The following is a 16,867-nucleotide window of genomic DNA, read 5'->3' on the forward strand; positions in this document are numbered from 1 at the left end:
CCCGCCTTTCAGAGCTGGTGTGGCCACCACCTTCTGGTGGCCCCCGGCCTCATCCTGGAGGATGGTACGGCCGGTGGGTTACATTTTTGTATGATGTGTTTACCCTCTGCTCTATGTCCTCTGCTCCACCTTCTTTAGGGCTCGGGTCGAGCTGAATATCGCAACCTTCTGCAAAAAGTGGCGGTTTGATCGAATGCTCCCCTGAGGCCCGAGCATTACCAATGGCTGACGTCCTTGCACGAACGGCAGACCGCTGTATGAGAAAGTAAGGCAGCCGCCCTGAAGCAGGTGACGTAAGTTGTACTCCCCTCGCTTTAGAGGGTTCCTAAGCATTTGTTTGCTGAGTGCACTGCTGTTGGCAATGTGATTAGGTTCATGTCTGTAGGCACTGCCCTGTGAGACTGCGCTATCGCGGAGGCCCTTTAGCCTCTGGGATGGAGCCAGCCCCAGGTGCGGGCATATGAAGGCCAGCTGGTTGTGAGTAGCCAGCTTGGGCAGTCTGGGCAGCGGACTCCAGGACAAGGGAGTCTCGACGTCGTGGCCCATAGGTGGGCCCCCGAGGATTCTTTCTGTCAACGTCAACTTCAGCAGAAACCTCGTCAACAAGTAGGCCCTCTTTGGCCTCCTTGGGGATGAGTCCCCAGGTGATAACTGGATGTCCAGTTCTTCGTCAGCAGCAGACAGCTACCGTCAGCCCGGGTGCAGCAGCAGCATTTTATTCCTGAGCATTAGTCCCTCGACGGCTGGCACGAGCTGCTAGTAGGTGGTAGGCGTTACCAAGCCTCCCTAAGGGCCTGCTGTGGGGTAAGCAGGCTCACTGGACCTCCTCTGAGGGGTTGGTCCCGGGCCCCAGTCACTGGATGGCTAGCACGAGCTGCTAGTAGGTAGTAGGCCTCACCCGGCCTCCCTGAGGGCGAGTTCCCGGTTCCCAGTCTCTCTGGCGGTGAGCACGGAGTGCTAGCAGGTAGTAGGCCTCACTAGGCCTCCCTGGAGGACTAGCACGTTCTGCTATCAGGTGGTAGGCGGCGAGCCTCCCTGAGATCGTTCCCCGGTCCCCAGTTTCGGTACCTCACGGTAGCATGGGTTGCTAACAGGTAGCAAGCGGCACGGGCTTCCCTGGGGGATTCGCTGTTGGGTTGTAGGCCTCACCTGGCCTCCTCTAAGGGCATGTTCCGGTTTCGCAGTTACTAGATGAGTCTAGTCACTGTGGAAAAGCTATCTCTAGCGCACCTATTGTCAGGTGGCAGGCCTAACTAAGCCTCCCTGAAGGAACGCCCAACGACTAAAGAGGTGGTAGGCCTCACTAGGCCTCCCTGACGGAGCGAGTCCCTGTTCTCCCAGCTACCTCGAGGGCTAGCTCGACTGCGGTCAGGTGGTAGGCCTGCTAGGCCTCCCTGAGGGCGAGCTCCGTGGTTTGGACACGCGAGCAGTCGGCACAGGTTACCAGGTGGAGGCCCCTTCTGGCCTCCCTGGGGGACGAGTTCCCTAGGAGGGAACACATAACTGGCTTTACGCTGACAGCTGGTGGTCACCTGCTATCAGGCGCCGGTTTCTAGCCGGTAGCACCTGAAGGCGGTGTTCATACCCTAGCATGACGAGACGACGCTGCTACTATGCGGTCCTTACAGGAAGGGACTCTCATAGATCGCCTACAGCATGGTTACCTACCAGGCAGGCTTGGGAGCTCCTCTCAAGTGAGAGTCTTCTGTGAGCTGATAGCCGCTTGGCACTGATCCGTCGGTTGTAGGCCTATCGAGGCCTCCCAGCAAGGATCAGCCTGTAGGCCTGTTCGGCCTCCTGAGCACGTTTTAAAATAAGTGCTTGGTAGATCCTAGGATCGAGTGGCTAAACTCCCCTCGCTAGCAAGGGTTAGAAAGCACTTCGCTGAGCGCTGCTCTCCAGGATAACCCGTCTCTGAGGTCCGGCTGGTGGAGGACACTGCCTTTTTTGCAGTACCCTAGCAGGATGTCTCTCCGGAGGCAAGTACCAGAGGCTCTGTACTTAAGCAGACAGGGGTTGGCCGAACTGACGTGTCCCACATAGAGGTCGCTAGGTCGGGCCTCCCTGGTGGCATTCAGTGAATTCTTCCCGAATAGTGACTGGCACGGGTTCCCTCGGGTCCCCCTGCCACGTTCCCTTAAAGGAACCCCTTCTGTCGAACGGGCTGGTTCCAGGCCTTCGAGCGGCCAGGGTAGGACTTCATGTAGTATGCGAAGTTTCCTTCTAAAGTTTATAGCTTGGGCTTTGACCGTAGGGAGCGCTGTCACTGACAGCCTAATGTGACCAGAAGGGGAGTGGTTCAGGCTTTTCAGTTGAATTTGCTTGTCCTGACAGTTGTCACTGCCAGTGGGCATGCACTCCTTTCGGCATGGCGGCGTTGGTATATCGTTCCCCGTAGCGTCAGCTGACGCAGCGCGAGTTCCCTTTCGAAAGGGAACGTCTCTGGTTACGTATGTAACCTATGTTCCCTGAGAAAAGGGAACGAGACGCTGCGTCGCTTTGCCATGCCGCAAGGCTTGCCTGCCAAACAGTCCCTTCAGACGTTTAGATACTGTCATGTTGGCAAGGCGCCCTTTTATACTTCCTGGTTGCACCTTGATGACGTCATAGGCTGTCGCCGGTCAATAGGATTGACGTTTTGTAATTGTGATTTCAGGCACCTGTCACGCTGGAGGCGTTCCCCCCCGTAGCGTCAGCTGACGCAGCGTCTCGTTTCCTGTTCTCAGGGAACATAGGTTACATACGTAACCAGAGACGTTTTTTTAAACTGTTAGCACTATGCTAAGCTAGTAGTTTAAGCAGTTAGCTTGCTAGCAAAGGCAAACTGACAACACAAAGGAAGTGAAATCTTTAATTTGACTATTTTTAGTTTCAGTAATATAATGTGACTTAAAAGACATGAATTAACATTTTAATGTTTAATAGTGATAGTGAAAAAGCTGTCATCCTTTTCTCACCCTCATGTCATTTCATATATGACTTTTTCTTCTGTAGAAGACAAAATTAGTCATACAGGTTTAAGAGGGTTAGTAAATGATGACCAGTCTACTTTTCTGAGTGAACTATCCCTTTTAAAATGAGATACACAGTAAATAATTTTTCTATCATATATAATCAAGCACCGAACTGTCTTTGGTCTCTTGTGAACCTAGTGTACTCAAGACGAATAAGTGAACGTTTTTCTTTAACATGTCCTTCCATCTGTTCCCTCAGGCCTGCTTTCCCAGGGAAAGATGATGAAGGGAACGAAAATAAAGTGAAATGAAAAACAGAAGAATAAAAGAGCTACAGCTCAGAGAGTTCACCACAAACTGTTCCTACTGTGCTGCTACACGGCCTACTGTTCTACCACCTCAGGACACTGCGAGAGGGCAAGAGAGGAGAGGAGGAAAGAGACCCCGACAAGGGCATGCCGATTCCACCCAAGAGAACAACGCTGGAAGAAAGAAAAGCGAATAAGAGATTGGATGACAGAGTTCCAGCAGAGAAAATAAATGAAGAATTTAGGTAGAGTGTTGACTTTTTACTCAACAAGTTCTTAGTTAGAAATAAGGAGGGAATGGACCAAAAAAAGGAGAGACCAGAAGCAGAGTTTATATTAATGTAGTGAAACGATACTGTGTATGCAAGAGATTAAGTATGTGATTTCTGGGCAACTGGCGACACCAAACGGACCTGCAAAAATAATGATTGTTTTCAAACAAGTTTTCCGAACACTCACCCCTTCTGCCATTGGTGAATCAAATGGATGGCCCCACCCTCTCATGCCATTGGTTGAGTCACTGTTGCTGTGTTGAGCTGGTCGGAATTCTCAAACAAACAGAAATGTTTTGACAGAATTGAGAGAAATCAGCCTAACAATGCTACTGACTCCTTTTTGACTATATATTATTCACAGTAACTACAATAGTCATAATTCAAATTAATTTAATTAGTTTGGAGGTAAATAAAAAATATTTCGATATATTTCTTTTTTTTTTTTTTTTTAACTTTTTTATTATTTTAAGTCATTTTAGGTCATCTTGATGTCCCCTTGGAAGTTTGCTAAGGGACACTAGTGGGCCCTGGACCTTGGTTGAATACCACAGCTTTAGACGGTTCACTAGCAAAAAATAAAAAACCTTGTTTGTGATTAGTTGAGTGGTACTCTTTCACCTAATTATTTTCTACTTGTCTTAAACAGGTGCATTCAAATGGAAGATTAATGAGGAAGACTATAGTGTAATGAGGTGGGGTGAAGCTACAAGCCTCATTCCACAGAGTCAAGGAAACACAAACCATTAGACAACACTGTCTTTCAGAGAACAGACAATACCCTTTTCATCAGCGAACAACGTGTGTGTTGTGTGTCTGCACATATTTGCTGACAGGCAGGCACGCCTCTGCAGGTAAATAGCATTTTCTTTTCCTTTTTTTTGTCATCCCGTTGGCAACTTCTCTCATTCAGGTGTCTGACCGTTATTGCAACATTTGGCACTATCCAAATGAAAACATTATTAAAAAAAAGATCCTTTATATTGGCAGGTGAAATAATAAACAGACAAACTGATGTTGTAATTCCCAGTGCCGCTTCAAATGCAAGTATAAGTACACTTTATATCTTTATGAGTTTAATATCTTTTAACTAGTGGGCTCCAGAGACGGTATACGTGTTAATGTCTTGAGGACTCTGAGGACAGTCCATGGTACATTCCTGCCCTTGAGAATCATTCAATGTAAAGTCTCAGAACATTTGTATGAAAGCTGCAACACATGCAGACACAAAGAAGTGAATTAGTTCTAATCATAAAGTTGTCATCGGCGGCTTTGGAATGTTCCGGGTTGCCGTGGGCAATAATTGTGAAACTTCACTCATTTAGACAGATTAAATTCCATCTGTGGTTAACACACTATCTAAACAAATACCACCAGGTGAAGTACTTTAATGCGCACACACACCCACAATTTACTTAGCTTAATCTAACAGGGACATACCATACTGTTTTAATATAAACCTATTTGTCATTATAGTTATAACTATTCATAAATATCAAAAACATAACATTTTATGAATAGATAATTCCGTCCAAAACTATACCCAAATATGTACACACACATACACACACACCCACATACGTTATAGGCTATAAACCAATCAGGCATAACATTGTGACATTATAATATTGTGTTGGTCCCCCTTTTGCAGCCAAAACAGCCTTGACCCGTCGAGGCATGGACTCCACTAGACCCCTGAAATTGTGCTGTGGTATCTGGCACCATGTTAGCTGCAGATCCTTTAAGTCCTGTAAGTTGTGAGGTAGGGCCTCAATGGATCGGACTTGTTTGTTCATTATATCCCACAGATCCCACTTGAAGTCAACACCTCAAACTCGTTGTGCTTCTCAAGCACCTTCTTCCATTGCTCCGTGGTCCAGCTCTGATGCTCACGTGCCCACTGTTGCCGCTTTTGGCGGTGGACAGAGGTCAGCATGGGCACCCTGACTGGTCTGCACCTATGCAGCACCATACGCAACAAACTGCAATGCACTGTGCATTCTGACATCTTTCTATCAGAACCAGCATTAACTTCTTGAGCAGTTTGAGCTACAGTAGCTTGTCTGTTTGATCGGACCACACAGGCCAGCCTTCGCACCCCAAGTGCATCAATGAGCCTTGGCTGCCCATGGACCTGTCGCTGGTTCTTGGACCACTTTTGATAGATACTGACCACTGCAGACCCCACAAGAGCGGCAGTTTTGGAAATGCTCTGACCCAGTCGTCTAGCCATCACAATTTGGCCGTTGTCAAAATCTCTCAAATCCTTACGCTTGCCAATTTTTCCTGCTTCTAACACATCAACTTTGAGGACAAAATGTTCACTTGCTGCCTAATATATCCCACTCACTAGGGACACTAGGTCTAGGGACATACTATAGACTTCTAGTAAAAGTAGTATCATTTTTGTTTTTACATTTTATTTTTTGCATTCCAATTGAGGACATCCTTGACATACAATCTCTCTCTCTCTCTTGCTAAAGATGCATTCGCATTAGCCCTGAGTTCAGGTCACTGTTTACTGAAACCCCAGGTGTGGGATCTCAGTCTGCTGGACATTTAGGCACAGTCCCAACGTGACTTTCTTCAACGCATGTCAGCCAACTGACTTCACAAACGCAAAGCGTCCAACAACAACAACACATAAAGATTTTATATAGCGCCCTATGCTTACCGTCTACATCGCCTGTCTGCTGCTGTCAGGCCCCAAGTCTACCCCATATCACATGTATTGCGCTGCTTTCCATCTTTAGCCCACTATCTGCCCCATGCTAACACATAAGCCACTATCTGCCCCCGGCTGAGTGTTTCTGTAAAACTAACTCTGCTGCCAATTATTGGCGAAAGGCTGTTTCATTTTGATGTGGGTAATTTAACAAGAGTCCCGTAAACGTCTGCATTTTTCTTTCAGAGTGCTGTAGTTTTGTCTCTCATTTCTTTAACAAGCTGGAAAACACTTCAAGAGGAATCAGACTCCAACACATGCAAACCAGCTGCAACAGGTCAACACAAATGATCAACAACGGGATTTGAGCGTTTTGGATCCTTTACTGAACAGAATAAAGATTTTCTGTTTAAAAAATGAAGCCATTCCATTAAGTTGGAAATTGGATAAATATTTGCTCAATTAAATGCAATTTGGGCAAATAAGTGCTATTGATATGTGTGTGTAATTATCGTAATCTGAGAATGTTCCGATAATTGTGCAATTCAATTTAATGCCAATTTTGGAACAGGAAGAGAAAATTCTGAACACTGCTCTTCTAATGAAAATTAATGCTGCTTTATCCTCCCGTCTCACAAACAAAACCTGCCTGTTGCAAGAAGTGTTATTAAAAGAATACAAGTGTGTGTATCTGCAAGTTGGAGTAATGGGCGTGACGAAAGGTAGAGGCGTGGAGAAAGGACTTTATAATTGGTCGTAAAAGCTGGGTTAGGGCAGGGGTGTCCAAACTCGGTCCTGGAGGGCCACTGTCCTGCAGAGTTTAGCTCCAACTTACCTAAACACATCTGCCTATAAGTTCATGCCTAGTAAGATCCCGATTAGCTGATTCAGGTGTGTTTTATTGGGGTTGAAACTAAACTCTGCAGGACAGTGGCCCTCCAGGAGTAGGACTGGACACCCCTGGGTTAGGGGTTAGTTTTAGTTGTGGCAATTCACCTTTCGCCATGCCTCTACCTTTCCGCACGCCTATCACTCCAACCTGCAGCTATCCCTGTCTCAATGAATTTATAGATTTACATTAAAGAGCAATGCCCTCTAGTGGAATGGAAAGGAACTTTGCTTAAAGGAACAAAAATGACAACCCCCCTCCCCCCCAAAAGAAAAGATTATATTTACTCAGACTCATGTCATGACAAACTGTGAACAAGGGGAAATTTTGAATAGCTACTACCATTCTGTTGTGCATATTTTTTTCGCAAGCAATTAGACTGAATGGAAACTGAAGCTTTTGTGTGGCTAATGGTTAGAGAGTCACACGGATAACCTGAAGGTTGTGGGTTCGATTCTCAATACAGGAAATTACTGAGGCACCTAACCCCTAATTGCTCCCGGACACAACAGCAAAAAAAAAACAATGGCTGCCCACTGCTCCGGTTGTGTGTGTCCATGGTTTGCAATGTGTGTGTGTGTGTGTGTGTGTGTGTGTGTGTGTGTGTGTCTGTGTGTGTGTGTGTGTGTGTGTGTGTGTGTGTGTGTGTGTGTGTGTGTGTGTGTGTGTGTGTGTGTGTGTGTGTGTGTGTGTGTGTGTGTGTGTGTGTGTGTGTGTGTGTGTGTGTGTGTGTGTGTGTGTGTGTGTGTCGGCTATACTCACTAGTACTCCTATATGTGTGCACTAATTTGGATGGGTTAAAGGATTAGTTCACTTTTAAATAAACTTTTGCTGATATTTTACTCACTCCCATGTCATCCAAGATGTCCATGTCTTTCTTTCTGCAGTCAAAAAGAAATTAAGGTTTTGGATGAAAACATTCCAGGGGTTTTCTCCATATAATGGACTTCAATGGGCTCCAAACGATTCAAGGTCCAAATGACAGTTTCAGTGCAGCTTCAAAGGGCTTTAAACGATACCAAACGATGAATAAGGGTCTTATCTAGCGAAACGATCAGTTTCTGCGAGAAACCGAGCAGTATTTATGCTATTATTTTACCTCTTTTCAGACGAGCGTGATCATCTCTGAGCTCCGCCATAACTTCCGCCAAGTGAGGTCAAATACGATCGTGGTCGTAGATATATCGATCGTAGAGCCTTCATTCTACTGATCCGTGCAGGTGCTAAAGAGGCATCTACGTATACATCTATGACCACGATCGTATTTGACCTCACTTGGCGGAAGTTATGGCGGCGCTGAAGAACATCAGCTAAAGTGGATGGATTTGCCTCTCGTTGCACATACAAAGCTTTATCGCAGGAAGTGGTCACGAGACTCTTGGCCTACTGTAGATCAGCTGTGCTTCGTCTCTTTGGGACAGCGTTTTCGGTGGTGTTCACGCCACGGACACTCGCCTCGCCTTCACACTGGCACCCAACCGTGTTTTTCTAACCTTTGGTGTGTTTATGACTCACCCCTGAGCTGAGATGTGTGTGGTTCATTTGTTTCACTCCCCTTGTTTTCACTGGCCTCCAGCCCTGCTGTTATTCATAGGCACCCTAATCACCAGCAGGGAATATGCTTTATAATCACAGACCACATGTTCTCAGAGGCTGGGGGGGAGGAGGGTCTCTCGGGGAGAATTAAATAAATAAATATATAAATAACTTTTAAAAAATGTCTCCGTATTTGGTAACCACACATCTGTTTTCATTGAATGTTATGGAACAATTTTCAATGATCAAATCAATTACATACATTCTTACACACGCTCCGGCCAAGATATTTTCGGCTGCAGTCGAGTTAACGCACATCAAACATCAGTTCTGCTCTGATTCTGATGAACACCCGATACGTCTGCTGCACCTGAACGGATGGTGAGATCCATTCCTCCACGCCTGCAGTGTTTGTAATTAGTTAAAGCTGTGTGACGCACAGCCGGAGGAAAAGTCTGATTCGTTAACTCTTAGGGGAATGATAGAGCATTTGAAAGGCACTAATCATATTGTGGCAGAACATCTACTAACGTAACAGTGAGAAAATCTCAAAATGAGGAGAAAGATAAACCAATGACATGATTCTTTTTGCTTTGACAGGTGCTAAACCATCATTGAATGCTTGTCTTATAATTTCTATGTTCAATAATACGGTCTTTGTTTCTGGAAGCAATTACACTTTCGAAATGATAAAACTGTTGTTTTTATTCAACAAAGAATATTTGCAGTCTGTGGTCTCTTTCTCGAGCTGCTACATTTATTCCAAGCCAACAGGGGGCGACAGAGTGTAGAGACACACTAACTATCCGTGAAGAAAACACAAGCGCGAGTAACACACGTGTGTAGAACAGATTGAAACATGGGCAAAAGAAGGCGAGGAAATCAAGATCTTACTAATTTAACCAAGAAACAGAAGAAACACCTAAAAGAATTTGGAGAACAGCACCCTTTTCACGATAAGTAAGTGTCGCGATGTGTTGTTCACAAAACAGTGCACAGTACAAGTTAGCATTCAAGTTAGCTTCAAGTATTAAAATTACTAATACTCATCATTGTTTCGCTTTTTAGTGTTGTTGATAGACCGGAGAAGACTCAGATTTTGCGCTTGGTAAGTAATGAAAGACTAGTATTCTTTCTTGAGTGGTGAGGTGACTGACTTGATCCTGCAAGTCAAACAACCTTCTTCTTCTTCTTCTTCTTCTTCTTCTTCTTCTTCTTCTTCTTCTTCTTCTTCTTCTTCTTCTTCTTCTTGTCAGCTCAATATGCAGCATTTGACAGCAAATTGTGAATCTGAATGCATGTACACCACGAGTAACATTACATACAGAAAAAAGGGAGAATAAAATATGTTTGACTAGATCTGATAAGTACAGAAGCCCATTTCCCCCACGTAAGAAAACAATATGGTAAATCTTAAAGGCACAATATGTAAGATTTTTGATGAAAATATACAAAAAAACACTTGAACAGTGTTGTTGACTTGTGTATATTATCCCAAACGTTTCCAGCATGTTTAAATCCAGAGATTATAGCATAACTTTTAACACACTCAAGTGTATTTAGAATGATTGTTTTAACTAGGGCTGTGCGATATTGAAGAAAAATGCGATATGCGATATCCTTGTTAAATAATGCGATATTCAATATGCGATACGATATTGCTTTAAATGTGTATAATCTATAACTGATATCTTTCACTTAAAGCATAACCGACTGTGTTTACGTCATGATTACTAATCAAGACAGCCATTTTGACATAACTGTGTGAATTTGACAGGTCGAGTGTGTAACAACAAGACACGAAAAAAAGAACGGCTTGTGCACACGTTTCGGTGTGTGTGTCAGACAGCGCGAGTTGTTTTTCACAAGTTATTGCGTTTAATAACTCTTTTTAACGTCAAGCAAGTCACATAAGTAACGGTCATGTGCTCAGTCTATTCTCTGATATATGCATCAACCTAAAACGTACACTTTTCACAATGTTGAAGTAGCCTATTAAAATCATTCAGATATTGCGTGCCCTCGCGATATGTACATTTGCGATATTTCGATAATTTCGATATATTGCGCAGCCCTTGTTTTAACCATGTAAAACAGCACTGAATTACCCCACATACGCAACGTAAATTGTGAAATGGGCTTGCACAGATAAGGGAACCTGTCCCTGGTTACATTTATATTTATGCATTTGGCAGACTTTTATCCAAAGTGACTTGCATTGCATTCACGGTACACATTTTTTTACATTTTGTCAGTTCTTGCTTTCCCTGGGAATCGAACCCATAAACTTGGCGTTGCTAGTGCCACGCTCTACTGTTTGAGCTACAGGAAAGCCCTCATAAGGTTCATCATAATAGTTTGCTGCTTAGGTTGAACTTCTGCTCTTTTTGTTAAAATTTATTTTTGTTTCAAACCATCAAATGAAAAGAGCTTCTGCACCTTAGGAGCCTGACAGTCCACGTTACCCTGAACCTGACAGCGAGGAAGACAGTGATTTAGAGCAGAAGTCTGCTTATCAGAAACTGCTGTCCACCATGATCGAAGGTGCTGATGACAACAGTGAAGAGGAAGAAAGTGAAGATGAGGATGACGGAGAGGAGGTTGAAGGTAAAGTCTCATACTTTCTATTAATATTTATTATCAATTGTGGCACTTCGTCTGAAAAAGTCGAATGGCCTGTAATTAAAAACCATTTTCAAGTAGGAGAGGAGGAAGAGGAGGAGGTGGAGGAGGAAGGTGATGATGCTGAGGAAGATGAAAGACTTGACGATTCACAAGATAAAGAACACCCTGAAAAGACAAATGGAGATATAGAGGAGAATAAAGAAGGAGAGATGGAGGGAGAGTTTACAGATAAGAAGAATGAAGCTGCATTCTGTCTGGAGACCAACCTGCTTGCAGAAGGAGAGGAAAACATTGAAGATCAGGAACAGGAGGAAGGTGAGACATTCCCGTCATTCATCATTGCAGCTCTTAAAATTCTGACCTGAGATAATTAATAATAGCTGTTGATGTGGGATTTATTGTTTTGTAAACTTTTAAGTATTGTACTCAAGATGGTTTGACTTTAGAATCAAGTTGGAAAAGCTATGCCTCTGTGACTCTCTGCTTGTTGTAGACATGTATGTGAAGCACCAGGAGATTGAACTGAGTGAAGAGGAAGTGGGCCGAATCTCGCAAGGATCAAAGATCAAGACTCAGGTTAAGGTATACAAAACATCATTTTTTTATATATATATATTTATATATATATATATATATATATATATATATATATATAATATACCACCATAATGTTGTATAATAATGTATAAGGCATCTCTCATGCGCATCATAGTTGCATTTATTGGATCAAATATACAGTAAAAACAGTAATATTGGGAGATAGGATTACAGTATAAAGTAACTGTTTTCTTTTTTAATATAAAATGTGGCAAAGCTGAATTTCCAGCATCATTACTCCAGTCTTCAGTGTCACATGATCCTTCAGAAATCATTCTAATATGCTGATTGCTGCTCAAGAAACATTTCTTATTATTAGCAATGTTCTGTTGCTTAATGTTTTTGCAAAAACCATGAAAAAATCTTCTTCAGGATTCTTTTAATACAAACAGAAGAACAGAATTTTTTTAATCTTTTTTAACATTATAAGTGTTTTTACTGTCACTTTTGATTAATTTAAAGCATATTTGCTGAATAGATGTATTAATTTCTTTAAAAACAAATCTTACTGACCCCAAAAAGATCTGTGAAATATCAGTTATTTGCTTCCTTCTCCCCCTCCAGTGGCCAAAGCTAGGTGTTCTGCAATGTGTGTGTCCACTGGAACGTTTCCCAGCCATGGGGCAGCCCTCATCTGCCCCTGTTCCACCCATTCACAAAACCCTGGAGGCAAATTGGCGCTTGTTAAACCAGCCCTTCGGACCTGAAGGAGGCGGTATGACAGATGTCACAGAGCGGCAGAAGGAATTGCTTAAGCTCATGGGTATTTCAGCAAAACTAAAATAATTTATTTCACCATACATCCTAATTCTTAAAATTACATTTTGCTGTTTTTTTTTTAATCTTCTCCCATATTTTGTTTTTACAGGTACTTACAGGGATGTGTATTTTACAAACCGCTCCCCTTTGAGGGAGGCTAAGGAAGTACGGAGCGCATACTGTCTTCATGTGCTGAACCACGTGTTAAAGGCAAACACTCGTGTGCTTAGAAATAATGCCAAGCTGAAGGAAACTAAAGAAGTGGATGAGGATTTTCGGGATCAGGGCTTAACTAGACCAAAGGTACCACTGTCAGATTTATACCACTTGTGTGTTGTCAAAAAAGTACTGAGTCGGTACTGAAAAATTGTGACGCTTTGAGCGCTGTTGAGCGGAAGCGTAAACGCCTCGGATTGGCCATTGTGTTCATGCGCTCATGAAATATGTCTGTGATTAGCTACAATGATATTGTAGTCAACCATATTATTATAATTAACTCTCCATCTTGTAGGTTTTGATCCTGGTACCGTTCAGAGATGGAGCACTGCGAGTGGTCCAGACCTTCATAACATTATTTGAGCCCAAAGGAAAGAAGATGGACGTCAGTAACAAGAAGCGGTTCAAGGAAGATTTTGGAGAGGAGGCAGGTGAAAAGCCACCTAACCTGCACAGACCTGACGACTATCATGCTGTCTTTTCTGGAAATGTGGATGACCATTTCAGGATAGGTACAATAACTGACAATTTATTTTAAATGTGAAAGTACTTAACCCTAACCAAATATGCAGAGATACCCTCAAGGAATACAAACACAATGAGGATTTTGTAAAATGTAAGAAGAACAACTTAAAAATAAACTTACTGTATTAAATATAATGCTGTATCAAGCCAATGTTTAAAGTTTCCCTTTATTTCCCCTGGTGACACACATTTTACACTATTAACCTTAGATGCAAGTTAGAAAGAATAGTTTTAACTTTATTTACCTTTGCTTCACCTAACCTTTTATTATGCATTATATTTATTTTCTCTGTGTGTGGGCAGGTGTTTCTATCCTAAAGCGCAGCATGCGTCTCTATTCTCCGTTCTACTCCTCTGACATCATCATTGCGTCTCCACTGGGTCTGCGCACAGTTCTGGGAGCTGACGGTGAGAAGAAGAGAGACTTTGACTTCCTGTCTTCGATCGAACTTCTGATTGTGGATCAGGCGGATGTGTTCCTCATGCAGAACTGGGAACACTTGCTGGTGTGTTTAAGTTTTCCAAAAGTTCTTATTAGTTTTCATTTAGATTTTAATTATATTCTTGTCTGTTTAACCAGTTATAATATATGTTTGTTTTATATTTGCAGTCAAATTAGCTTTTTGTTTATACTTAAAATCCCATGATCCTTTGTGTGTGTTGCAGCATGTGTTGAAGCATTTGAATCTGCAGCCGCTGGACTCTCACGGTGTGGATTTCTCTCGTGTGCGCATGTGGAACCTGAACAACTGGGCGGCTCATTACAGACAGACGCTGGTGTTCAGTGCCGTACAAGAGCCTCAGATCACCAACATCCTTACCAAACACTGCCACAACTACAGAGGCCAGGTGCACAAACAAACACCCTGACAATTGTTTATATTTTGAAGTATTTGTATTTTGGGGGGCTAATCTGATTGCCTCTGGTCTTAGGGTTGTTTTACATCATTGCTGGACTAAATAAACATTTAAGTATACAGATACTAATGTTCTTCTTTCTCGCAGGTGTGCAGTAAAACCATTCCAAAGGTGGGCTCAATCTGTCAGGTTCTCGTGCAGCTACCGCATGTATTCCAGATGTTTCACTCTGACAGCTTCATGGACCAGGACGCCAGGTTAGAGATGGCTGTTTTTCATTCTGAGCACTAGAGGGCAGCAGTCTGCCCAGAGGAACTTCTTAGAGGAAAAACTACCTATGATGTTTGAGAATTATTTGCAAATATTTACACTACATTACCCATGATTCTTTAGGTTCCAGTTCTTTGTGGAGAAGATCCTGCCCCAGTACAGAGACTCTGTTATGTCCCACACTTTCATCTATGTGCCTTCGTACTTTGATTTTGTTCGCCTGCGAAACTACCTGAAGAAAGAAGACATCAGTTTCGCTAGTGTCAGCGAGTACTCACAGAGATCAGAGGTGTCCCGAGCACGACATTACTTCCAGAAAGGGGAAAAACAGTTCATGCTCTTCTCTGAGAGATTCCACTTTTACAAGAGGTGTGTGTTTGTATTAATATTTGCATGCTTCATATACATTATTGCTCAAAAACTTGAGGTAAGATATTTTGTTGAATAAAATTAATTCGTATTTAGCAAGGATACAATAAATTGTTCAAAAGTGATGAAGACATTTATAATGTTGAAAAAAGAAAGTCAAATAAATGCTGTTCTTTTTTTTTTTATTCATCATTGAACAATTAGTTTCCACAAAAACATTAAGCAGCACAACTGAACATTTCTTAAGCAGCAAATCAGAAAATTTGACATGATTTCTAATGTGACACTGAATTTTCAGCAGCAGTAGCTCCAGTCTTTAGCTTTGCCAAAAAAGAAATAAATAAATTTATAATTGCATGTTATAAAGTCAAATTTTGAGGGGAAAAAATACTTCTTTTTTTTTTCAGAATTACGAGTTATCTCACAATTCTGACTTCATTATCTCAAATATGTAAATCTGCATTTGCGAGGAAAAAAGTCAGAATAGGGCATAAAATAAGAATAAAATTACTTTTCCTTTTTATTCTGTGGAGGAAACAAGCTTCCATAGTCATAATGTATGATTAAGAGCTCATATTAAAAACTGATTTTATAGTTAAGTCATGGCAAAATACTGTACTCCTTTTATGGACCTAACAATCAGTATTTGGCATGATCCTTGTCTTGTAGTAAAATAGAAAATGTCCTGGAAAATGATCACTGAAAAAGAGTGGGAACCCTGAAATTGCATTTTGAAAGATTGTAATATTTTTATTTCATTCTCTTTCTCTCAGGTACACTATCAAGGGCATCCATAACCTGATCTTCTATGGGTTGCCCACATACCCTCACTTCTACAGTGAAGTGTGTAATATGCTTCAAGCTGGTGTCAGAGAGGGTGGTTCTGTCAGCTTCACCTGCACGGCCCTGTACTCCCGATATGACATGCACCGGCTGGCTGCCATTGCCGGGGCCGACCGCGCCGCTCAGATGCTCCAGTCCAAAAAACCAGTACACCTTTTCATCACAGGGGAGGAGAAAAACACATGAAGGGGGACTGTGAAAATTGAATGTGACATATTTAACCTTTCAGAGAAAGAACATAATCATTGTTTGCGGTAATGTACAGAAAGTTTTCCGTTCAATTCCCCTAAAATTCACTCATAAGACTGTATGCAATGTTCTCATGCCCTTTTGTGTTCTTTTTTAATATAAAGTCGTCTTTTGCTGTAATCACAGCACAGACCATTGGCTCCAGTGTGTGTGTTTCCCAAAAGGTTTACAGGACTCCACAATAAGGATGGCTTCATGCCAGGATTATTGGCAGAGGTTCAGACTTGAAGTGTCACCTGTCCTGTCAGAAAAGTGCTGTCACTGTCTTACTTCAATCACATACTGCATGCGTCTTATATCTTAACATCCAAGAAGTAAACTTTTGGTTTATTGAAGGTTGTAAAGTGTGCCAAGGAACTCGTGCTGACATGCTCTTCAAGAGCAATTAGGATTAAATCTCATTTAAAGTTAGTTCTAAAGTATGGCAGATATCATCTACTTTTTAAAATGGGGAAAACAATTAAATATCAGCCGGTACTGACTAAAAAAAATGTAGTAATTGTACATTATAAAGTGTTAAAAAAAGGGTTCCGACTGTATGCAATAACATTTTTCCATATTATGAATTTATTTCATGGAGTTATATTGAAGTTTAATTAAAATATAAAAAGTTTGGGGACCATAAATTTTTTTTTTTTTTTTTTATGTTTAAAAATTATCAAAAGGGAAAGTAAATACAATTATAATGTTAGAAAATAATGCTGTTTTTCTATCATGGTTTCCTCAAATATATTTAGCAGCACAGCTGTGTTCAACATGACTGGAGTAATGTAGTAATTTTACCATCACAGGAATAAGTTACATTTTAAAGCACATTAAAATGGAAAACCGTTTAAATTGTAATATGTGTAATTGTAAAACAATTAGTAAATGCAGACTTGGTGAGCATAAGAAACTTTGTTCAAAAACAATAAAAAAATATTACAGACCCC

General features: G+C 42.0%; 1 protein-coding gene across 1 annotated transcript; it reads left to right on the plus strand.

Annotated features, from left to right (window-relative positions):
* The first annotated feature begins 9,419 nt into the window (after window positions 1–9,419).
* utp25 (UTP25 small subunit processor component) lies at window positions 9,420–16,867 on the plus strand. The gene is made up of 13 exons (XM_079842011.1): window positions 9,420–9,584; window positions 9,693–9,732; window positions 11,069–11,231; window positions 11,328–11,564; window positions 11,743–11,831; window positions 12,411–12,609; window positions 12,715–12,908; window positions 13,117–13,333; window positions 13,650–13,852; window positions 14,013–14,195; window positions 14,352–14,461; window positions 14,598–14,843; window positions 15,617–16,867. The coding sequence occupies exons 1-13, from the start codon at window positions 9,484–9,486 to the stop codon at window positions 15,870–15,872; spliced, it is 2,238 nt and encodes a 745-aa protein (XP_079698137.1). The 5' UTR covers window positions 9,420–9,483; the 3' UTR covers window positions 15,873–16,867.

The sequence above is a fragment of the Gobio gobio genome, assembly GCF_949357685.1.
Source record: "Gobio gobio genome assembly, chromosome: 18".
NCBI classification, from domain to species: domain Eukaryota; kingdom Metazoa; phylum Chordata; class Actinopteri; order Cypriniformes; family Gobionidae; genus Gobio; species Gobio gobio.

Excerpts from the sequence above, each read along its gene's own strand:
- utp25 (XM_079842011.1), top strand. The coding sequence starts at position 9,484 with ATGGGCAAAAGAAGGCGAGGAAATCAAGATCTTACTAATTTAACCAAG. Across the intron at positions 9,733-11,068 it reads AGACTCAGATTTTGCGCTTG|GAGCCTGACAGTCCACGTTA; the intron begins GTAAGTAATGAA and ends TCTGCACCTTAG. Across the intron at positions 14,462-14,597 it reads TTCATGGACCAGGACGCCAG|GTTCCAGTTCTTTGTGGAGA; the intron begins GTTAGAGATGGC and ends ATGATTCTTTAG.